This window comes from Osmia lignaria, chromosome 2, assembly GCF_051020975.1.
Source record: "Osmia lignaria lignaria isolate PbOS001 chromosome 2, iyOsmLign1, whole genome shotgun sequence".
Classification (NCBI taxonomy): Eukaryota; Metazoa; Arthropoda; class Insecta; order Hymenoptera; family Megachilidae; genus Osmia; species Osmia lignaria.
This window is the reverse complement of record NC_135033.1, coordinates 10816147-10841471: the sequence shown is the minus strand read 5'-3', so window position 1 is coordinate 10841471 and position 25325 is coordinate 10816147. Positions and strand designations below refer to the sequence as shown.

The 25325-nt window shown below is 35.2% G+C and overlaps 2 protein-coding genes across 19 annotated transcripts; one reads left to right on the top strand and one right to left on the bottom strand.

The window, feature by feature from the left end:
• Nucleotides 1-29: 29 nt before the first annotated feature.
• Nucleotides 30-14191, top strand: Zasp66 (PDZ_signaling and DUF4749 domain-containing protein Zasp66). Of its 12 annotated transcripts, none has more exons than XM_076691480.1 (10): nt 888-1305; nt 1952-2175; nt 2740-2896; nt 8587-8742; nt 8882-8932; nt 9292-9380; nt 10989-11133; nt 11461-11499; nt 11749-11826; nt 12328-14191. In XM_076691480.1, the coding sequence occupies exons 1-9, from the start codon at nt 1192-1194 to the stop codon at nt 11809-11811; spliced, it is 1038 nt and encodes a 345-aa protein (XP_076547595.1). In that variant the 5' UTR covers nt 888-1191; the 3' UTR covers nt 11812-11826; nt 12328-14191. The 12 variants fall into 12 exon arrangements, with proteins under 12 accessions (XP_076547605.1, XP_076547611.1, XP_034189492.2 ...); XM_034333597.2 differs by lacking the exon at nt 11749-11826 and having other exon boundaries at nt 897-1104; nt 1180-1305; XM_034333601.2 differs by lacking the exons at nt 888-1305; nt 11749-11826 and adding an exon at nt 128-362.
• Nucleotides 14063-24955, bottom strand: Nc73EF (oxoglutarate dehydrogenase Nc73EF). 7 transcript variants are annotated; one of them, XM_034333559.2, is made up of 17 exons: nt 24806-24955; nt 22471-22725; nt 22183-22392; nt 19897-19999; nt 19430-19492; nt 18055-18310; nt 17745-17979; nt 17474-17653; nt 17230-17410; nt 16874-17154; nt 16577-16805; nt 16232-16510; nt 15968-16146; nt 15464-15898; nt 15216-15370; nt 14782-14913; nt 14063-14632 (listed from the first exon to the last, which is right to left on the bottom strand). In XM_034333559.2, exons 2-17 carry the CDS (start codon nt 22717-22719, stop codon nt 14533-14535), a joined length of 3267 nt encoding a protein of 1088 aa, XP_034189450.1. In that variant the 5' UTR covers nt 22720-22725; nt 24806-24955; the 3' UTR covers nt 14063-14532. The 7 variants fall into 7 exon arrangements, with proteins under 7 accessions (XP_034189450.1, XP_076547432.1, XP_034189454.1 ...); XM_076691317.1 differs by lacking the exons at nt 19430-19492; nt 19897-19999 and adding an exon at nt 21166-21286; XM_034333563.2 differs by lacking the exon at nt 14782-14913.
• Nucleotides 24956-25325: the final 370 nt, after the last annotated feature.

Sequence of the window (25325 nt, the reverse complement as noted above, 5' to 3'; positions counted from 1 at the left end):
CGTGTAAATCGAGATAAATGAGTCACTAGAACGGTGCAGTCTTAAAACTATGATTGACTAACCTTTCGCGCTATAGGTTGCTAATTTAAGTCAAACTTACGTACACTCTCTTCCTCTCGGTTCATTGCAAGCTACTCTCTTTTGCTCTTTCTCTTTCTCTCCCTTGATTTAGTCTCATTAATCACAGTGCAGGCAAACTAATTAGATCGAAACCACATAGGGGAGAGAAGCTTTCGGTTGCTCGGCAAACGTCACTCTCAGTGAAAGCACGTCCGTAAAAGAGAGAAGAAAGTGGCAGCCGAGTGGTTCGCGAACCGAAGATGTCCCTTAAGTTCTCCATAAGCAGTTATTACGAAACTTATGTGAGTAATATATGTAGCGAGTTGAACAAGTTTTGGATTCTCCTCGATTTCATTCCTTCTGATGGTATTACTTTCTCACATCCTGCATCGTTTTTGCAAAACGTTACAGTTTTCTGTAATCCACAGGCATATCTTTCCCACGTTGGTTTGAAGAAGAAACCCACTGTAACCCGTGAATGTGTTGATAAGCCACCCACGTGCAGTGTTCGATTCTTTAGTCCGTCAACATTATCCTAGCATCGTGTAGACGCGCATCATATACAATTAAATAAAAGTAAGTGTATCGACATGTTAACAATTTATGCATCGTCTTCCGTTCATGGACTAACTAACTTATAACAACAATTTCTTTCGTATAATTTCGAAAATGTTAAACGCTAACGATTTGGCAATATCGAAGAGGTAGAAGCGAGATTATTGGTCCCATCGGTGATCGTAGAAAAGTCAGGGAGGCCAGAAATGCCAGAGAAATGAGTGCAGGTCGGACCAGAACAATACACACGGTATGCCAATTCGAAATGGGGCCAGAATAGCAGAAGCGGCGGTCCGGTAGTTGGGTAACTAAGCTCGCACAGAAGTAAAGCCTGTCAAAATCAAGTGGTGGTGCAGCCAGTAGTTCTCGTTTGCCAGTAAGGAGCGTTACCACGGTGGTTCGATATTCCCTCGACTCGTCGCTGATACCGTATCTGTCCTGATCAAATTTTTAAACAATCCTGCGGTTCGACGAACTCTCGCTCTTCTGGTATACTATTCTCGTTTCGACCCAATTCGTCGGTTTTCTGACCGTTCTAAACACGCGATCGCGTTGTTGTGACAGACGGAGTAGAGCATGACGAGGAAACAAACGGTGATCGTGAAGCTTAAGAGATCCAGCGCTGGGAAACCTTGGGGAATACGTATCGCTGGAGGCGCTGATTTGGGTACGCCGATCGTCGTCACCCGCGTGAGTTTTTCTTTTCATCAAATTTTCATCGAACATACTTCGCCTGATACGCGTACGCGTGTAACCGATGCACCATCAAATAGATATATACACGTTGCCCGCTAACAAGTTATTATTGGATATACCGCAAAGCGGCTGTAACAGAACAGCAGGAGATTGAGATTATTTTCTAACGTATACAAGCCAAACGCAACACACTGGTTGATGTTTCAGTGAATTGAAGAATCATCATTTTCTTGCTGTAACAATCGTTAGTTTGTTCACAATCATTTTTCATCCACGGTTAATTTCGTTTCATAAACTATCCTCTGTGTAATATGTCACTGACTTATCCACCTGTTACGCGTGACCCAATCTCGTGCATTTTCTTAACAATTTCTGATACCTTTACTATCTTTATCTTACATCTAATTTTCCACCGAATTTAGGGTGTTTAAACCTAAATTTGTGTTTCTGGTAACAGTTTCCTGATTACGCTACTAATACGGCGGAGTCGGATTAATCGTGATCCAGACCTACGAAACGAATATAATGGTGTCCGAACAGAAATGAAGTCTTTAAACTTTTAAACAATAATGTTTCGTAAAAATGATAGTCTATACTTTTGATTAGTATTAAAGATTGAAAATTGAATTTTTGATTGCAGTCGGAGAACGAGGCGCTCCAGAGGGGTGACGTGATCAAGAAAATCGACGATTACGACGCGCGAGACGTGAGGCACGTAGACGCCCAGAATCTTCTTCAAAACTCTGAATCTATAAAGCTTGTAGTCGAAAGGTCTGAGCCGTCGAGTGCATCTCGTATCAACATTACCACGTCACCTCCGATTATCAAGCCGAACTTTGGCGACAGGGCTGCGGTCACTAGTCTGTCAGAAAGCAATTCCACCTTTATTATTATCCGCTCGATTTTTGTAGCATTACTACCGCCGCGCTGCTACCCGCTCTACTCGTAACACGATTCTATTAACGCTTCGTACATTAAAAATTTTTCTTTCTTTTTTTTCTTTTATCTATACAAGCCTTAATCGCAGCGCCTGATTGATAGCTCACCGCATCAAGAATCATCGCATCATTCTTACCTCGACAACCACTTTCTTCTTGTTCAATTCTTCGCGAGTCACAATCTGAATGTTATTTTCAAATCAGAGAAAAGAATAGATCGAAGGAAAGAACGATGCAAGTTGTTTTTAAATAATATATGCTGTGCAAAACGTTTGAAAGAAATTAAATTGTGACTAAATGATTGTTGCTAAGCTTCTAATCATGAAAGCAGCGTCGAATCTTTTCTTTAAATTGCAATTGCTGTTATGCACGCTTTGAATATCTGCGAAATATTACGCGAGAGTGGTTGTCGAGTACCAGCGAGTCTCTCGTGAGAGGAACTCTTGTTCACGTTGATTCGTTAGTAAAACGCTTTCCCATTTCGCTGTAGACAAAGACAACCAAAAGTACCGTCGGGATTGCCGAAGAGCCCTTTACCGCCGCCTTTGCTCGACGATTACAGTCGACCCACAACACCACAGGAAGGTTTTAATTTACCGCACGAACATCTCGACGAGATTCGCGAGGAGAAGGCCTATTTGTCGCAGGTACATTAAACAAATAATATGCTTTGAGATACGATCGCATATAGAAACGAGCGTGTAAACAGCCTCTTGTAAAAGTTAATTCTATGATAAATTGATACAGCAGGTATTCGAGACTTGGCTTAGAATCTGACTAACCGAGGACAATTGTCTTTTCAGACGGTGCGTTACGAGCTTGCGTTTGTTCTTCTCATTTGTTCAGGATATTGGCTCGTCTCTGTTTTCTTGATGCATGAAAATAAAAACAGGTTAAAGTGGTCGGCATCAAACAAATAGGCAAAGATTTATCGAGACAGCTGATTTTTCATTATTACATTTGAGGTCCCCTTCGGACAGTCTTTAAATAAAGATCATCGATTTGAATAATAGAAGAAACCTAGATTATCTGTCTGATGTTGATCACTTTTAATTTGGTTTTATTTATATGTATTCTTGAGAAACTTTCGAGTTATACTAATGAACACAGTTCGATTACACTCCATTATTGGTTCGATTGTAGGCAGTTAGGAGGGACTGTTACGTTAACGGTTCCTACATTCGAATTGTAAACTTGGTCTAGTTGATTTAAACTTCCAACGAAGCCGTTGACCTGTAAATACAACATCTCGAGTTACCTCAGGAAGTTGCAACAGGCGTTACCGCAATTATTTGTTAAATCCTCGCTGACGCTCGTTTACGTCAAAAATAATACCGTCTATAATTTCATTCAATAATGTTCTTTGATATCCTACACGCTCACGTGTCCGGGGCTCGAAGGAAAATCGAACGTGTTCAGTAGCCGAAAGGAAATTGACAATTCCCAAGAAAATTGTGCGGGAGAACGCCAAAACCATTCGCTAAGTATAGACTGCTATTTCGACCGATACGACACAGCTTGCTTGCCGTTCGCCTCGATCTATCTATGAGGCAAAAAATTTGCTCGTTTCTTTTTAAACTCGAAAACATTACAATAAGGAGAAACAAGCCAAATTGTTTATAACAAACTTCAGAACAGTAACTAGATTGTTGATACACAAATAACTAGAAATGATTAAGCATCAAAGTGTGAAAGAGATCTGGCAAGCTGAACAAGATTCTGAAATTACCCGGCCACTTTGAAATTCGATAACTCATAGTTGAATTACCGTGAAGGTGTAGTATGACAAAATGTTTGTCGAACTTAATTCGCTATTTCCGGACACTATTTTCAGATGCCAGCACACTGCGATAAGTTTTCAGACAATGATGATTATACAAAAAAAAAGGCAGATCTATTCGATGGTTGCAAGCTCACGTTTAAATCGCATTTAGCACGGAACAGTAAGCCCGCTCGTTAACTACGAGTTGAACTGTTTGTCATAATGTCGAGACTATTTGCTCATTCAAGTCTGGCTTTCATTTCGCCCGTTAATCCGTTCGTTTGCACGCTTGTCTCTCGAATTTATTAGACCATACTCTAAGTAATATCGTATTCCTAGTTAACTCGTTGACTGTCATGGGGAGGATTGGTAACCAACGCTGTGCCTCGAATGCTACCAATTATTACCAGTGCTCCCCACGAGGATGAACGTATTAATCGCTTACAATTAGTTCTACCCTGAAAAAGTCAATAACGTGATTTCGTACGAAATCGCCTTTATCCGCGGCTCGTTCGAAGTGTGAATATATTTTTGTTGGCCCGCCACCGATGCCGGAAAGTCCACGTAGAGGCAGTTGCCACGCTATAAATATCGCTTTTGCATCGAAACCACCGCTCCGATTCAATACTACGCGATCCAGGACGATTTCGGAACACTATTTCTAGTCTTCTTTGCTCTCAGGCATTGTATTCTTATTTGCAATAATTTCAGAAACTCAAATTCACATGCTTCCAGACGAACTTCTACTTGTTAGAGTTTGAACCTCCCTAGGCTTTTCCTAGGTTCTCCCTGGATTCTTCAAAGACCGGAGACCTTACGTTACACTCGTGTGATTTCCTGAAAGAAACAGATTCTTCAAAGTATCATAGCTCCACGAATATATTTCAGAATAAAAGTACAATACATGTTTCAACTTCTATTTGCAACTAAGTAATGGAAAGAACGGCACCTTACCGGAATAACAGTTTGATTCATTAATCTCACAATAAAAAGAGGGGGCTAGTAAAATAAACACTGTTCGACTTTTTTACGAGGCCATCCGTGCTCATCAACAACGAAACAATCCACTCGAGGAAGGTAAAGAGCGGAAGAGAAGAGAAACGACTTCGACGAAGAACGCTGCGAAACGATAATCCGTATTTCAGTCGAAGAAGCTCGAGCCTCGCGAGTTTTGGTCCAGCTCCAAATATGACACAATCGATTAAAAATATGAACGAACGGTTTGTAAGAAAAATCCTTGTTCGCGAAAAAGTTATCGATCATTCGAAACGAACCATCATCGTTCAAGAAGGAACCTCGAAGAATGTTGCAAGGGATGGAGGGAAAAGAGAAGCGATTTGCAAAGAATCTCGCGAAATATAGAACCGATCAAGAGCAGTAAAACGTAGGAGTGATCAAGATACGTGTCGGTGTTACGGGAGAGGTGAAGAAAGAGCGCGAGAGGAGTCGCGAGGAAAAGACCAGAGTTAGTGCCTCCCGCGCAACGAACCAGTGCGTTAGCGAATATTCGAAGGAGAGAGATCGACGAGAAAAAAAAAATCCAGTGCTTAAGCTACTCCCGAAGGAAGAGAAAAGAGAGATCCTTGCACGGCTGTATCGCAGTTCGAGAAAGACGAACCTCGGTTCGACTAAGAACACGATGCCGGCTTACACCACTATTTACCGTCACACCGTCGAACACCACCCGAAAGAAGAAGAGGCTGCCGTGTTTTGGGTACGAAATCTCGCGTTGAGCATCGATCATTCCATACCATCGACAATCTCGTCTTTTTTTTTCGTCCCAAACTTCGTCACCTAACAATTCTACTGTATCTAAGATTTTACATTTTTCTGAACGTTTGAACGATCGATGTTCGACGATTTTCATTCGAGAACTCTTGACGTTTCGTAAAGGTCACACGACCAGTAAACACGCGCACGATTTTAACTGCGAGATGAAACCAGCGGAGTGCTGATAGTTTCTCGTAGCAGTCATTATTTTACGATTCGATTACATTTCATTTAGTTTCGATTCGCACGCTTTTCCAGTATCAGATTCCATCAAACGCGCATCAACAGCGAAAATAGCTGTTCGATGAATAGATCGTGTTTCGACGGAAGTCTGTTAACGCATTGACCACCATGTCAATAAGTTTCAAATTACATCTAATTACATCTAATTACTTTCAAGCGATTTCACGAAAAAATGTTGTGGACATTATTTGACCATCCCTTAGAATTCCTAATTAATTCGAGCCGTCAAGATGGAACGCAACGTAAGACGATCTAAATTTCGAATTGCGCCTTGTGCCAACCTTGACACCATCCGTGAAACTAGGGCTAGGTCTTACGTCTGATTCGACGACATTGAAAAAAAAAAAATACAAAAACGTAGGGGTTCTTTTTGGAGATCTCCAACTGAATGTCACCGGAAGAGGAACGACAGAACGCAACGGAAGGAAGAATACGGTTTCTGAAGATGAAAGGAGAATCATGCCCCTAGTAAATGACTGACTAATAACGCGTTGCAATGAAACTCGCGCAAGCACGTTGCGGCTTGTTCATTGCTATCTTATTCTATTTTCGTGAACGAGATCTGGGTTACTCAAATACGAGGGTCGCACAACCACGTACACCCACATCCCTTGTCTTTTTGATTTTTTGAAAACGTTTCGACAAAAAAAGACCGTCGTATGTTGAGCGAAGGACTCGTTACAAGCATCTCTCTCTCTCTCTCTTTTTAAAATCTTATTTGATACGTCCTTGTTGATACCAAAGTTATGAAAATATTAATCCGAATTCAATTTCCTAGGTAAGTTTGAAAGAAAATAGTAAAAATTGAATGCTGAAAGTATTTTACACCGGATTCTCGACCGTGTAATGTCGAAAGATCTGCCCTTTGCCAAAAAGTTTTTGAAGATTTTCTTAGAGTTCAAGTTTCAGTATACCCAGTAGCGAGCCAAGCAATAAACAGTTTGAAACAACGTCGTTTCGACGTGTCTGAATTTAGTTCGGGGACATTTTACAACCTGACGTAGAAACAACTGCTTCCTTCTTCCAAAATCATCTTTTATGAATTAAAAATATTATTTCGAATTACGATTGTCTATTTTTATTCGACGAAACTTAACGGAGATAAACAAATTAATCTAGATGGAAGAAGAAATTGACAAGTATTTATCGAAGAGACGAAGAAAGATTTCGTGTCGCACGCGGGGTACACGCGTTATTTTTGCCGGCTACGGGCCTTCGTCTATTTCGAGAGAGAGATACTCGCTCATCCTGTAAAATATCGTTTCTGACCCATTTATAATGGGATCGTCATAATCGTTTTGTTCCATTTAACAAAATCGATGCTCCTATCGTTCGTTTGGCCGCAGCCTCTCCGAGTCGAAATATAAATTCTAACATGGAGAGCTAACGTTTCTTAAATCTAAAAATTCATTTTTTACTTACAGAAACACGTCTGCCATTGACAGAACAAAACCGTGAAATTGAAATTTCGACTCGGATTGTGCGTGTTCTGTTTCTTCGAATCGACGTTCACGGTGGATGAATGCAATTCCGATCTTCTATTCTTGCTGGGCGGGTCTTATAAATACGACTTGTAACTCTATCCTGACGTTCATGTTCTTTTTACATCGTTCCACTTGACATTCTCATTTTTGTCGAGTTTCGACAATGACGACTGGCTGGTAGACAAGCGTAAAGAGCTTTCCCTGCGTCCATCCATCTCTCGTCTTCCGCCTGTGGAAATACGTGTACATGTAATAATTTCGTAACGTCATGCAAAACAAACGATACGTGACATAACGAATCGTCGCGAAACATTTGGCAAGCATTTTATTCAAAACGCTATCGCGTTTTATGCAATTTTCTCATTGTGCGGACATACGAGCCAAGGATCTGAAATTTTAGCCGTTTAACAGCTTTCATCGGTGACTCGGAGACATTGAAGATATATTTTATGCCACGAGCTTGCTTCCGGTCGTAATAGTTTTGCCAAAAATACCATCAACGTAGTATCCTCGACGGAAGAATCGTTGAAAACAATGGCACGCAAATAGAACTTGTACGTACAGTCTTTCTATTCGTGGAAGATTGAAACTTTATCAGTCGTCGAATTGATCAAAATGTGTTGGAATTTTTGATAAATGAATTTGAATTAATTAATAGGTAACGAAAAGTAATGTGTCGATATATTACCGAAACGATCGCCGATTTATTTTTAGCCCAGTTCATAGATGCAATCCGTACTCTATTATCGCAACGGTGTCGAAAATTAATGAGGTATCATCGATCACCACGGCCTCTATTAAGGTTTATTTTAGATTTCGTTAGCCGGTAATTGACACCGTTCTGGCAGAACATTCCACGCCTGCTTGTCTTATTAAGAACTTTTCGATCGTACGCAGTTCGTTCATTAATATAATTCCAGCTGATGATAGAACTTGTCACGCCTGTTGCGTACTCTTCGTTTTCAAGAGTCTTCATAGATGAAATTCTTCTCTCTTTCGATGAACTGACGATGAAACAAAATTGAAAGCCTATGTAAAATTGTGTTCGACTACATTCTCATGATTAATCGATTTTTAGCCATACCGCACAACTCCTCTGGTCTTGCCAGGTGCAAAGATCAAAAAGGATGCTCCACTCGGTGAGTGCTACCTTCGCCATCATCCGAATCCGATGATCAGGGCGGCACCGCATCATTACGAACCGGCTCATCCTGAGGTTGCTATGAAACAAAAGGTAAATACTTAACAATTTTTTCGAAAATTTAACGCATGAATTTTACGAAAATGAAAAATGATAAACGATAAAAAGATCCTTTGGCATTTTTGCAATTTGCGACTTGGTATAAGCGATTAAAGATTCGGTGTCTGACTAGGTGGCGGAATCGGTACTTCAACGCGTCTTGGGACCGAACGAAGTTCCAAAGGTTTGGACCAACTTATTTCTCAGATCGCTTTCGCTTCCACGAATCGATGCTTTTCGCTTTCAACGACAAAACGAATCCACGCATTTTCGCTGTAACAGCGATATAATTATCGTTCTAACCGTGAAACATTTCCGCTTTACCGATTAACCAGCTAAAAATCATTTGAGAAATCAAACACCAATTTCAGACACCAGATAGACACTCTAAAGAGACATCTGCCTCGAGAAAGGAACGCTTTGGACTCGTTCGATTCGAGGATTTCTACGCAAACTGAATTTCATCGCATAAAAATATCATTACCGATGCTACAATTACATTTTTAATAGCGGTGAAATTAACTTATTTCATTTGATTGTTAGGTGGTGCACAAACAATTCAACTCGCCGATTGGTCTCTACTCCGAACAAAATATAGCCGATACTATTAAGTGCCAGGCATCCGCCATACCGTAAGTACTTAGTAATGATAAGTTTAACAAAAAAGAAAAACAACTAATATGCCGTACAGCTTATAATAGAGTAACGAATTGGTTGATACTAGTATCATTAACCCTTTTACTTCTACCAATCTATAAGCTCTCCTGATGAATTACACTATCAACGATAATATGAAACTTAATTTGATGTTACATTATACGATACAGTGGTTAGCAATAAAGGGGTTAATGCGGTTGAACTTTTGCTGAATGCTGCTACTTATCAAACAATTAACTCTAAGCAGTAATATTGACGCCATTCACTAACGGATTATTTCTAAATCATAACTCAAATAACGCGATAATGCATCGTTGAGACGATTAACATTTTTATCACATCATTATAAACTTTCGATAAAGGCTTGTTACAATCCGGAAGTCGTGTATCGAAGAGCTGTCGATCGGAGTATGGGATGTCGGACGTAAAAGAGAACATTGCGACTCAGGCATTTACACAGTTACTTTCTTCCATTGAACTGCGATTGAGATGACACTCACGTGTAGTTTGTTTGTTGTTTTCCAGCATTTTCATAGACTTTTCCTTCGTGAAACAGAAACAGGAAATCGAGGAGCAAGCGAGAATGTTGAAGGAGCAGGCGAAAGCCGCCTCCTCGAAGAACGTGTGGCCGCAATTCAATAAGCCAAATTAATGATAAATCAGTTCGAGACGTTTTTCGATGCTTCTCGCGCTTAATTGTGATTTCCAAATTCTTGCGATTCTTACGTGTGAATTATATCTGGTCACGTTCCTTGTCCTCGAAACTATTTCAGTTGTGTACAGAATATTCTTTTGTCAAATGAAACTTCACTCTCCATTATACATATTCTGTAAATATTTTTTCAGCCTTCCAAACGATACCTGAAACATTTTATCTTTCTTAATTAAAGAATAACACTTCAATTTACGCAAAAACATTTTTCAAATTTTTTAAATGGAACACCCTCTATAACGAATTTTTTTTTATCTCCATTAAACAAAAGGACGTGACCATCGAAACGCGATTAAGCTCTCGACAAGCGCGCGATAAACTGTTTACCAATTCATAATCATAGTTTGTTGTAGTAGATTCTCCAGTTAAAATTGATAAAAAAAGAATACAGTCGGCGGGACAGTTAGGAAACAATGCTCACTGCATAGAAAGTTTGTAAAATAACAATAATATGCTTTTGCATGCTGTAGAGTAGAGAGTAATCAATAATTAACGGTAGTAATCGTGCGTGAAAACAAGTAGTTTTACTAATTTTTGATGCTCGTTTAATAAGATCGATTCTCGAGAATTACAGACCGTGGTTGAAACTTCAGAGATACTATAGATATTATATAGTTGAAAATATTTATAAAGCATTACTGTATAAACTAAATACGGACACGTAATTTTCGAGAAAAAGCATCGATAATCTGGTTAGAACGTACACTAGCGATACGGTTAATGAAAAAGGGCATGGAAGCGGTCCGAAAGTCGCTCTCGAACAAACTATTGGCGATATAACACTGGCTGCTGCTAACCGATCTGACAAAAATTGCGAAGCAAATATCAATTAAAAATAGCCCGTGTGTACACATGCGATACAATGATACAGCCCGAAGAAACCGATGAAGTACGACCCGAGTAAGAGCGAGGCATACAAGGCTCTGCAAGAGGAAGTCCTTGGTGACACAGTGCAGGAAGTGAAACAACCGGCGCGCACCGGTGTCTTTTCGCCACAGAAAGTCAATCAAAATAGGGTATGTTTGAAACTCCTTCTTGAGACTTCGACACCTCTGTTTCTTATTATTTCATTCCACCTAAAAATGTTAATAGTTGTATTACAACATATTGTCCAAAAAGATAAAGATCCAAACATTTTGTCAACATCGCAGACAATTTTATCCGAGGGTCAAGGAAACACTCTGGTATCAATCGGGGTCACGAGACACAGTATTATCAGAAGGTATATACGAACCTTTTGACCCCTTGATAAAACTGTCTGCAATGTTAACGAAACGTCTGAATATTTATCTTCCTTAAACACCCGGAAGCCTCTATTGATAAAGCGTGATTTCTCGTTTTAGGTACATCACGCTCGACCGAAGAGTCCTGCCGGATCATACGTAAGTGAAAATTAAAGTATTTGAACTTGATATCATGATAAAACGAATAGAAAAGTGTGTACGTGGTTTGTTTGTGTACGGTATCTTGGATCGTCGCGGGTAATTGCATGAATTGCACGCAACGAATCTAACTTTCCACCGAACACACTCGAATACTTTCTACGATTGTGCTGTACTTTGAATTGCGATTATTAATTTTTCCATATCACAGTTGTGGCAAATTAATAATCGATGTTTAATTTGATTAAGGGTGGATTTTTAAGACGTCCCTTCCCTCTTCCTTTTATAAAGGATTGCATCAACGACTACTAAAATTTTCACCAACTTGTACGTGTAATTTATGTGTATGCGCGCGTCTATACCTGCTTGTATTACAAAAAATCATTAGGGCCGCCCCTGAGGTTTCGGGGGTCCGAGGCGAGCTCCGAAAAAAGGCCCCTTCATATATATGACATAAAAAAAAGTATCTGAAATAAAATTTATAAAATTAACATTAAAGCTTGTATAACTAATTTAGATTTACATTTACATCGATTAATATTTAAATAAACATTACTCTTCTTGCATTCTTAGACGCAAAATCGTCTTATGGGGACTCTAGGCGGCCGCCTAGTCTGCTTAGACCCAGGGCCGGCCCTGAAAATCATTCGTCTATGTTTCAATTAATTTGTAAAATTAATCCACCTAACAAAAGAATTCTATATGAATCTTAATGCGATTCCATAGCACTTTGTATGAAAGTAATGAAAGCAATAACGAAATGTGTTAACCTTTTTTTGAAGTCTGGTCGTACTGTTAGTGTCTCTTAAGTATGCAATTTCGTTTTAGATAAATGTCCTTGAGGAAGACGGTGAGAAGATCCACCAAAGTAACAGCTTCAAGAGGATCATGTACAGTGTGCTGGGACAAACAGATTATTAATTTCTAAACTGATATTATAAATATATTTTATTTATAATATATAATTACGTACTTTTCTCTCTATATATATAAATATCCTTTATTTATTGTATGACGAAATAAATGGTAAAACTATTAAATTAATAACTAGGTATTAAGAATGAAATAAAATATTTAATGCAACTTACTACGGTGTTCGAAATATAAATAAAATATTTAATATTGATACTTAGATGATTTACAAACCTCTGTAAGATCTTAACCCTCGCGTTAGCGGAAGTTCAACCTGTTGCTGCCTTATCTGCTACCGGAAGTTGAAACTATTATTCTACCAATTACTTTGGATTACGCATCTGGTGGCAGAATGAAGAACTAAAATTCAAATTTTTCAAATCAAGTTCCTTATTCAAACTTACTGAAGGGGATAATTTTTTTCATATAACTAATTTTTAACATAATTTAATTTAATAATAAGGTGTTACAATATTTTATCGCAACATCAACGTATTCGTACTAAATAAATTTCAATTTATTTGCACTAATAATTCCAATCTATCGATCTTTATTATTAAAGCATACACATATGTGTGATCGTTATTATGCATATAATAACAAGAGTGGAATAATAGTACCGCAGTTTGCATTGGACCACATTGCATCTATAATATTCTATCGAGTTTTAATATATCATAATACTATTTTGTTTTGTACATATGTTAAACAGAAGAAAATTGCAGTTCCAGCATTTACTCAAACATTTACCAATCACAAATGTATCTAATCAAAATAGATACAACATTTTCCAATCAATTACACGGTACGATAAATATTCCATTCACAAAAATCCATCTTTCAAACGAGTTGTATACAGAAGAACATAAATACTGTGCCTTCGCAGACTATGCAGCAACCAACGCTCACAGCTGACTCAAATAGAATAATATTACAATTTTTCTTTTTGCTCTAAATATTCACTAGTACTAGCAATTTGTCTTCTACTCCCATCACTCTTTTTAAAAGGATGAGCTTTTCGAAACCTTTCGAGGAGTAACATTACGACTCGATTTCGTCAACATTCTTTCTTATTACACTTACGCAAATCTATGTACGTTACGTAACCGAGTCTAACGCTACAACTTATTTTTCTCGTTTATTCCTGCCATCCTACCAATCATTTAATTTTTTATAAAAATAAAATAGAGCGACGATAAAAAATTAAATTGATTGGATGTCCTTCTCTACGACAAAAGTAAACGAATAAAAAAATTGTCGTAAATTCTCTTTACCAGCCTCAAAAGGTTTTATTCGAATCTCTAGTCATATAACTATCAATACATTTACGCTCTGCGTAAAATGTTGCATAAATTAAAAATAATACTTTCTTTTTTTAATCTTATTCGATCCATAACATTAGTTTATCGACATATTAACAAAATAAAGTACAAATGTTTACGCGCAAATATTTTCATTTCATGTAAAATCTGTTTTCTACAAAATTTACAAACTGAGCAATGAGTAAAGAATGTTGGGAAGTATTATATTAATGTAATTTTCATATTTTTTTTTTGGCATATTTACAGTAATAAAAGATTTTTGTAAACTCAAACATACACTGGCCTCAACATTCAACTCGCATACTAACATAAATTATATATCACGTATTAAAAAAAAAAAATACAGAATCGCATTCAAACATTAAATAAGAATGAAATGCATACATTTACATAAATTACTCATTGCGAATATGTGAATATGCGCTGCGAAGAAAAATTAAACATTAATATAAAATTACTTACATTAGTTTACACATTTCGAATCAAATTTGCATCCGACTTAAATATTCCTTTTTCTTTCAATTTCAAAAATAAAAAGTCAACCATTTAAAATTGATTAAAATAAGATGGCAGCGTGTAATTTGTACTAGATATAGGATAAAAAAAGTCATTAACTAAGCTCAATTATGAAAACATTTGCGCGTACGATAATTCTAGAAATGAATCAGTAATGGAGAAACTATTCCAAGTTCTGATAATCTCTGCAAGGGTGCATGTAGAGCAGGACAAAAGATATATAACAAATATAGTGTGAGAAAATAAATAAAATGTGTGTTCTACATAGCGCTACGAAGGATAATTAAATATTAAAAGAATCGTCGAACAACTGTTTGAGTTCCTTAAGGTGCTGCATCTTGCTTCCTGTTGCAGGCGAAGCTGCCGTTGGGCGACCAACATATCTGAAACAAATTGAATATTTATTAATTAACCATGAACGGTATAGTAATATGTAATATCTTTCCTGCGATTACACCTAATCTGGTTTTTCCAAAGCTATCACGAACACCTTAAGTATTGAAGCAATTAACATTACTGTAGTTGGCATTACCTCACTGTTCTCTGTTTGGGTTTGTCAGATTCTACTGATTCGGAGTTGGATGCGGTTGTTGTTGTTGGTTTAGATGATGAAAACCAACCACTAAACCACCCTCCGCTACTTTCACTTGACGTATTTCCACCGCTGCAACATGGCCCAATGTTTTTACTTTGTTTAGCATAAAAGACGCTCATAAAGTAATTATCCGTATCCAAATATTGATACAATTCGTGCTTAAATATACTATACATTTGTGATACGTTCAAGTCTGTTACAAAAATAAATGTGACGACAAAGTGAAAAAAGTGGGCCATGTGAACAGCTAAATACACAAATTAAATATATGGAAAACAAATTGAGCAACAAAAAATATACTAAGGTTATTAAAATCATCTGATTTTTTAAATTTTCAATTCACAATAAATTATGCTATACTCAATACTTACGATACAGGGCGGGTTCCGTTAAGAGCTGTATTGAATCTGGGTTGAACGTATGTCCAGCCACCCTGATTTTTAGGTTCTTCTTGGGCCCATATTAATTCTGCATTTGGATATTTAGCAGCTTCTTTCTTAACTAAATCGTATGGGAAAGGTGAAATCTGAGGGAGGAAAGGATTAAATTAAATAGAAGTTTAATTAATAAGATGAAGGTACACAAATGGGATGAAATTTTTCTGAAAATTTTCATCTACCTGTTCAACTCTTGCAATAGCGATTTTATCCTCCAATTGTCTTTCCGCGCGTGATTTCTTCAAATCATAGAAAACTTTGCCGGAACAGAACAGCACTCTTTTAACATTGTTAGGATTTTGAGTAGCTGGACCTTCTTCTGGTATCACTCTAAGGAACTCCGTATTCTCCAACATTAGATCGAAACTGGATTTTGCTTCCGGATGACGGAGCAGTGACTTTGGTGTCATCAAAATCAATGGTTTTCTGAATGGCAATGCAATCTGCCTTCTTAGAATGTGGAAATAATTTGCTGGTGTACTGCAATTAGCAACAATCCAGTTAATATCGTGCAACTGACGTACAGCGAATTCTTCGCTTTCCGGGGGGAAATAATCTGGATCATCCGCAGACATTTGCAAGAAGCGCTCTAAACGAGCACTCGAATGTTCCGGACCCTACAAAGAACCACTCTTTAGTTAATCATATACTAGCAAACAATTATATAATATTTAAAATTCACTTACCATTCCCTCGAGTCCATGAGGTTGCAACATAACAAGACCAGATTGACGCACCCATTTAGCTTGGCCACTGCTAATAAACTGATCAATTATACATTGTGCTGTATTGTTAAAATCGCCAAATTGTGCTTCCCAACATACCAACGCATTTGGATTTGTCATAGAATAACCCAATTCAAATCCTACGAATTTAAAAGAAACATTTTTCGTTATTTACTTTTGCTTAAATGTAAGTGCCAAACTATTAAAAATTTTATGCTACAGTACCAAGTACACCAAATTCTGATAGAGAACTATTGCACACGGTGTATGGAGCTTGATCTGGATAAAGGTAGCACAATGGCCTGTACGTAGCCTTGTCTACGGTTTGATGATGAAGAACATGATGTCTGTGAGAGAAAGTTCCTCTCTCTACATCCTGACCCGACAATCTAACGTGAATGCCTTCTTTAAGCAGAGAACCGAAAGCCATTGCTTCTCCAAGAGCCCAGTCCACTGTTCTAGCCTCAATCATTTCCATACGCGATTTCAGAATACGTTCAATACCTATAAAATTACACATTACATACATTTTAAACACTGGATTAGTTAATTAAGAAAAGAAACCTTTACCTTTATGAATGACGAACTCAGCCGCATTAGGAGGAGGTGACGAGAATTTCTTTCCAATGTGAATAAGTGTATCTTCCTTAATGCCAGTAGGAGATACTTTCAGTGGATCTTTTCCCTCAAAGAAACCAGACCATGGAGAATCTAGCCAATCCTTATACTTAATGTGTGTTTCTTGTCTAGCATTAACGTACGCTTCTTCACAGATTTTTTCATATTTGTCTTTGACATCCTTAAATATAATATCGCTATAAGAAATCAGTTACATACATTTGTTAAAACTTCCATTCGCTTTAATACCTTAACTTCCTCCGGAGTGACGACACCATCGTTGGTAAGGTTTTGAGCATATTTATCCAAAGCTGGTGGAGTATTTTTGATTTTACGATACATTAAAGGCTGTGTAAACATAGGTTCGTCAATTTCATTGTGACCATTTCGTCTATACGACACAATGTCAATGACAACATCCTTGTGGAAAGTTGCTCTCCATTCAGCAGCGACTTTGCAAACGTGCATCACCGCCTCAGGATCATCCGAATTAACGTGGAAAATGGGTGCGTTCACTACCCTTGCGACGTCTTTATACATAAAAACGTTAAATTTAGGCACAGCAAAGATCAAAATATCTCAATACCTGTGACGAATAAACTTACCAGTGCAGTAGGGCGATGATCGTGAATGTCTTGGATCGGTGGTAAATCCAATTTGATTGTTCACCACAATATGGATGGTACCGTGAGTTGTATAATCAGGTAAATCTGACAAGTGCATTGTTTCAAAAACAATACCTTGTCCACAAAACGCGGCATCACCGTGCAGAAGAATAGACATGACCTATTTATACAAATTTGACAATTCAAATTTCAAATACGTAATAATGTTTTGTTAATTACGTACCTTCTTGCCTTCGCCATCACCACGGTAGAATTGTTCTGCACGAGTTTTTCCTTGTACTACCGGATCAACAGCTTCCAAATGAGATGGATTTGCAACGACGGCTAAACGAATGTTCTTGTTTGTTACTCGATTTAGACGCTCAATGTAAGTTCCCAAATGATATTTAACATCACCAGAACCCTGAATCGTTATAAATAAAATTACAAATCGGTTACACACAATTTACGGATTAAAAAGAAAAGAGTTCACCGATGGAAAACAAGATGCTTACATCATCAGCTGCTTCAAGAGCGGCAAACTGAGTGAATATTTGACTTAAGGGTTTGCGACAAACGTTAGCAAGTACATTCAAACGCCCGCGATGAGGCATACCCATGACAACAGATTCGACACCTAGTTCAGTAGATTTATCGATCACCTGCTTCATGGCAGGAATCAAAATTTCGCATCCTTCTAATCCAAATCTTTTCTCGGACGACCATTTACGTGCAAGGAATGCTTCAAATCTGAAACGATAATGCAATTAATAAATATGGAATAAAGTTATTGCTTATCAAATTAATATTTTATATTTTGCACACCCAGTTGCACGAGTTAATCTAGCCAAGATAAGTCTTCTTTCGTCGTTCGTCATCTCCATAACTCCTGGGGTCTCCATTTTTTGTCGGATCCAATTGCACTGTTCCAAGGAATTGATAAACATAAATTCCACTCCAATATGACCGCAGTAAGCAGCTTCCAATCTTCTCAAGATTTCACGGAGTGGCAATGCCTTTTCTTTACCCCCGATAAAAGTGGTGGACGGCAGCTTAAAAATACGATCCATGTCCGACTCCTCTGCAGAGATTGAACAATAAAATATTTGCTCATTTCGAACAGAAGCACATAATGAAAATATAAAAGTTAAAAATCATTATAATTGCGAATAATAAATTCTGTTTCAAATGTATCAAAACAGATAAATCAACTACAGCATCAAATTGTATTGCAAGTACAGTATTGTGCACAATAAGCTTCCCCGGGGAAAATAGCGATGTCATGGATATTCCCTACGTCCCAAACCCCGGAGGTTTTCTCAGCTTTCCCTCGGGAAATCTACGTTGTTTGATACTGTACATAATGATACCAAATGTTTGATTTATTAAGTAAAATATATTACATATAACACACTTTTGTTTGTATTAATCTCATTTTCATTAGCATGTATTTTGTTTTTTAAACTGATACTGAAAATGTAAACTGTTTATATAGCAAAAAAATAAAAATTGGATTTAGCATGGTGTAGAATCATATCTATATCTTTCATATGTAATTAACTACACCATAATACTTCATACATACATTTTTTGATGTATGTTTTTTTAATTACGTTATTAGCACATTGCATATACATGCATGGTATCTTAAAAAATTGTTACATACATGTAAATAAACCTCCCCCATACTATTTGAAAGAATAGAAACAAACGGAAAACAGAACAAAATTATTTCAAGAACAAAGCTCAAATAAAATCAACCATTAATAATAAAACTGTTTAACGCATAGTACAGTACAAAACGAAATACAGAAACATACAAAAACTTAAATATTTAAACAAAGATATATTAAATAGTTAAAAAGCTGGAAAGGAAAATAGAAGAAATATATGCCTTAGAAATTTACAACTATTCTTATGATATCTATGAATTGCAATGACAATGATACATATTTGCTTACTATACCTCCTCCAATTCTTCCAAAAGATGCTTAAAAATTATTCCTGGCACAAACATATTTACAGCAAAATATAGCACTCTTTAATCAATATTTATGCAAAAGACCCAAGCACCTCTATAATTTTCCTACAATACCAACTTTTAAGTAATCCCTCATTTATCCAGCACCTCCCTAAGATACTAACAATTTGCAAGGAACTTTAAATGGGATCTCCATTTGAATCGTAATTTTTTACATACTTTTCATAAGTGCAGCTACTCGATATTGTAGTTCCTGTGAGTAAGTAGTACGCGCTCTGTTTCCTGTGGACATCAGACTTGAACTAAATATTTAATTTAATAACCAAAATCTTTCATTTGCATATCAAAATGAAACCTTCTTTTCACAATTTTATTGGAACCTAAAGTGTTATTTTTTCTGTACTTAAAATACTTTGTGTCCAGGATTATAAATATTAGTGACAAAAATGATAACAGTAATAGCAAATGTTATACTACAATAAAAATTGTAACTGATGAATATAATGGTTTACATAGATGATATCTACAAAAATATAAAAAATAAACAAGAAAAATATGTATTGTTTGTTTCTAGTAACATGATTCATAAATAATTAGTTCAATGTATTTAAAAATTTAATTTAAAATGTGTCACACAGAATCTTTAAATTTTGAACTGATACAGAGACACGTTCATTTAAGCTTACCGAATGAATAATAATTATAGAGCAACTCTTGTGGATGTCTATCATCAAGATCAGCGCTGTTGATGCCGAGTGGATCCAATTTAGCAATATGATGACCACGGATCTGTCAATTTAATGCCACATTCATACGAGCCAAATAGTTTTAGTTTATCAAACTTATTAATTGAATACATATATAAAGATATGTTACTGTGATGGATGTATATCTATTTATGAATATACTAATGCTTGTAGAAAAAGAAAAAAAAAAGCAATAATAGTAATAGAACATCACACTACATACATCACAGTAATTGAAAGCAAATATATCATAAAAATTAACACTTGTTAATATTAGAAGTTTCATAGTTAAAACATGTTGAGGTTGCATACATGCTTTTCGTTATTAAGTCTTTTATATGGTTAAAGTTAAAAATATTTAATTATTTGTTATTTTACCATTTTTCTTTTTTTCTTCAAATATCAAATGAAACAAATACAAATAAAAATACCCTCCAACAGATAACATTGTATAAACATAATATGATATAAATAAGTTGAATGATAGGTTGTTCCAGAAACAAACATTCCAAATAAAACTACAAACATATAGAAGCAAGGGTGAAGACACTATTTCCAACATGCAAAGCAAAACTTCTAAAATATATTTTCTTACCTTAGATATATTTATTTATACACATTATTTGAAGATATATCATAATACAAATTACAACATATAAACCAATAAACATTCCATTCTTTCCTAAAGAAAACATTTTCAGTATCAGTAAAAATTATCATGGAGTCATATCCACATAACACCCTCTCAATACTTTGAATGCATAAAACAATGTGAGAAATTGTATTTGTTCAATTTTTTATGGAAAATAAAAGTTATCTCAGTTATTTAAATACCATTTCACACAATGTAAAATTAACAATTACGAATGATTTTCTATAATGATATAATAATTTTTTTAAAGATTGAGTGTAGAAAGGTGTTAAGAATTGAAATTTACTTATGTAACAGAGACGAAGAAAGACATGAAAAAATATGAGAAGGAGTTAATGTGTATGATAGAGACCATGATATTTATGTACACGAGATGAAATGTAACATATGTATCAAGTAAAAGTACCATAAGAGAACATGACACGATGTAAATATTGGGTATTATTATACTTGAATATCGTATGTTTTCAACGCGGCTTTTTCTATACCTTTACCCCATGATACATATGAAAATTAACTAAAATAGTTTAAGGAATTAATTTGGGAAAAAGCCTTACCAAGCATGTATTGCCGCAGAACCTGTTCTGGAGACCCCTTGCGGGCTGCGTAATGTGTATGTATCAGGTCTGTTTGCATGATACCCAGTGGGTCCAGATCAGCAACTAAATGACCTCGAGCCTATATGCCAATGAATAATCCCAAAAGGACCCCAATGTATATAAACTTTTTTACCAAAAACTACCATCTATCACTACATTACAAAGATATGTATATGATTATTCACAAACATACAACAACACTTTTATACCCAACCATAAGCTTTTTTTCTATATTAAAGACTCACAAAATTTATTTTCACATAAAAAATTGTATCCCCAAGATGAACTTATGTTTCCATTAACCGAACTGAAAAATTATTGCATGATATTTCGATACTTTTCTTATTGAAACAACATATGAACAAGAAACAAATACATAGTTCACAATACAAATTACAAAACTCTAACATATAATTGCAAAACATGCTTAAGGCAACCTATGCAATGTGTACAAGAATGTACAAAGATACATAAAATTCTTAAACATGATCTGACATGATCAATTTAGGTTTAAATATTTATTTTTTAAACAATGGTACAGGGTGAAAAATAAAGGATAAATGATTATTTCATGATACACTTGATAGTCCTTGGTGAAACCGTTTCAGCATCAATTTCCAGTGTCCTAAATTTTATATACTGTTTTCTCTTATTCACAAAACATGAAGTTAACACATAAATATAATTCTAAGTTAAACGAAATTTAGGACACAGTTATTGAAAAAAAACCCATATTTAATGCCACATGCAATATGAAATGAAACCCTTCCTTCAACATAAAACATACATACACTGTTTCTAGAACACATGCTATAAAGTTTAAATATGAAATAATTATTTAAAATAAAGTTCATTAAACGTTCAAATAGAAAGAATAATAATATATGGAACAACCATAAGGAATTATTTAATCTTAACATTGTTTATAAAATAAAAAAGAAAACATAATATTTCCTAAAATACATGAAAACATACCTGATAAGATCGAATAATAGCTTGCACAGCAAGATGATCGTCGATTATTTTTTCATTAATAGGTACTTGGCTCAACTGGGATCCACCCCCAAGAGGTAATAATGCTCCTAATGGTATCTGGTTATGACTTGGGGCAAGAGAAGGAGGAGCCTGATATGCAGCACCTGGTGGAGCTCCAGCAGTGCTACTACGAAAAAACGCATCCCAAGACTACCAAAAATAAATAGATGTATTAAAAATGTACTTTACACGTTCATATAATTTATAAAAATGTAATTTATTACTAACCACATGTACACTATTGGGATCTTGTAACCACGCATTATACATTTCTTCTACATAAGAACTGGAACTGCCATTTAGAAAAGGTTCTGTGGCTACACGGCTGTTATATTTTCTAATTGAATCAGTAACCATTTTCTGTGTGGTCCTTGTCAGGGGATGGCTCCTCACCAACCATGATGCAAACCTTTGTGGCCCGCACATACGTGGTGCTAGGGGGGCCAGTGTACTAAATACTGTCCTTGCCTTATACATTTTTACCTAAAACAAAAAATACAATATTATATTATATCACATATTTGCTTTGAAAATATCTCATTAATTTCATTGTACATTATAGTATAAACATAACACAAAAGTACATGTTCTTTCTCTTTATTATCATAAGTAAATGTTTCTTATCTTTAAGATTATACCATACAAAGTTTACTGCACATTATTCATTCAGAAAACAGATACTTTTGTTTTAACAATGTAGATAAATCTTTCAGTTTTATCAATCTGATTTCCATCAATTTATCAGTTTCATAGATAACTATAACTGGAAAACCATAATTATTTATATGAACAATATACATATTTTATACCTTCAAAATTTATTGCTCTCTCCAAAGACAAAAGACATTAATCATTAGATATCTGAAACATTTTTTGCTGCTTTTGCAAGATGATATTCTTACGAAATCTTTGTAGAAATCTAGCCAATCTATTTTTAAAAAAATATTTTTAAATTTACTTTTAATTTTAATTGTGGATTTAAGTTGCACAATCATATAAAATGTGCCAGCTCTAAAACATAATACATGATGAAATCAATCAATCTATATACACCCTACGTGTAAATATGGAAATCAAATATTTTATAAACCATCAATTACAAAGTTGTGAATTTTTTCAAAATAATATTTCATTAAAATATTAATCCAGTAGAAACTAGTTAAATTAAATAATAATAAAGTAATGCTTTAAATACTTCAATATTTAAAACATCAGAATATCAGAGGATTACTCAAGAAGTTGGCAAACATCCAAAGTACATATACCAATATCAATATGTATAAAAAACGCATTGAAGGTTTAGAGATTTGTTAGAAAAGATATATTCTTTACAAAATATAAAGAATTCAGATACTGGTTGACAAAAATTAAAACACATGGTATTATCAAAGTAAATGCATATGCATGTACAAATAAGAAATGACCTGTAATATCATTATAATGCAGACTAGTCTGCATAAATAACTTAGTCTACTGTAATGAATGACTAATGTATGACTGATAAGTAACGCAGACAGTCAAAACACATAAATGAAATTCATAACAAATTTTCAATGCTCAGTTTCATTGTCATTATAAAATATTAAGTTACATCATAATTTACAGTATCAAAGTCGTTTTAATTTACAATAAACGGAATAATTGCGATATGGTATTGTGCAATTTAATTTGAAAGCAACACAAAAACGTTCGTGTTAATTACGATATATATATATGATAACGAATTATCAATTATTACAACATGTTTCAAGTACTCATATGTCTGTTAGAAACCAACACAAATTTTTATTCAACCTTAAATGATAGACAGTAATGATTACACGTGTGAAATAGATGACCTAATTTTCACTAACCTTTTCCGCATTACGGATTTTATAATGACGGAAACATGAATTCGTTTAAACTTGCACTTTCGAACGTGTACATGAAATTATTTCTTGAAAGACTTTGCACGAGGAAATAAGTGATAAAACTGATTGAAATAGATCTCAAATTTCTAGAATAATAGAATAAGTAATAAGAAATTGCACTTTGTCAACGAGACAGTGTCAGAATCATGTGACATTTGTCCTAAAATCGCGGTTAAACGTCAATTCTAATGTATTTACTTGTATATACAAAATGTAGCAAATCTTAAAAATAAGCAGAATTATTTATACAATATCAAATCTGTAACGACTTCATAATTACATTTAATCGCACATAGACGTAAAATGTTGGTTATTATTCACCTAAAATCAAATTATAGGTTATTTCATTACATCACTAATATTTCAATATTTTTAAAGAATGCAAAAATACGATCAATGTGTTTTCATTTACAACGTAATGTTAATTTCCTAAAAATACAGGAAAGATAATTGCATTTATTGAGTCAGGTGACTATTTTTGTCTGGTGCAACAATTTTACGTAATCGAAGGTGTTTTATGAAATAAAAATAATACTTCTCATTAAAACTAGTTTTCTTACACAACGACTAATAATTATTCATAGGAATATTAACTGTTTTTTCATAACGGCATGAATAAAAATCAAGTGCAAACGAATAAGAAATTCACTTACCTGATGTTAACACGACGATGACAGGCCGTCCACCATTTGCAACTCACAAGTAGATGCGAGTAGACTGAACTACGTCTTCTTTAAAATACATATATCCAAGAAACAGACCTCAGCGCTCCTAACGTCCAAATACTACAAATCAATGACATAACAGTTCAATTTAAAAATTTAACGGGTGTTAAATTATTTTTGAATTGATTTTAAATTTGTTACCAACTCGCAAATATATGTGATTCTTGCTCAACTGATATGAATTTATCCTATTATTAAATTAACCCTGTTCATAATGTCCAATTTTACATTTTTTTCTTTTTTTTTTCGAAAGTGCTCTTACTTCCAGCCTGTTCAGAAGTAGTTTCTATTTCCATCTAATGTAAAACACTTCATGACTGACTTTTGAAATTTTTGAATATTCTTTCTTCTTTTAATGAAAGAAAAACGGATTAAAAAACAAAAGAATTACGAGTCAAAATGTAATCGATAAATAATAAATGTATAACCTGTGAATTCTTATTTTCTG

Bases quoted from the DNA above. Each gene is read 5' to 3' on its own strand.
- Nc73EF (XM_034333559.2), bottom strand. From the start codon at position 22,719: ATGTATAAGGCAAGGACAGTATTTAGTACACTGGCCCCCCTAGCACCA. The intron at 17,155-17,229 runs GTAAGTTTATTC...TTATGTATAAAG, and splicing joins ATCATCGCCCTACTGCACTG to ACGTCGCAAGGGTAGTGAAC. The intron at 14,914-15,215 runs GTAAGTATTGAG...GCCATGTTGCAG, and splicing joins AACGGAACCCGCCCTGTATC to CGGTGGAAATACGTCAAGTG.
- Zasp66 (XM_034333597.2), top strand. From the start codon at position 1,192: ATGACGAGGAAACAAACGGTGATCGTGAAGCTTAAGAGATCCAGCGCT. The intron at 2,897-8,586 runs GTACATTAAACA...ATCGATTTTTAG, and splicing joins AGAAGGCCTATTTGTCGCAG to CCATACCGCACAACTCCTCT. The intron at 11,500-12,327 runs GTAAGTGAAAAT...ATTTCGTTTTAG, and splicing joins AGAGTCCTGCCGGATCATAC to ATAAATGTCCTTGAGGAAGA.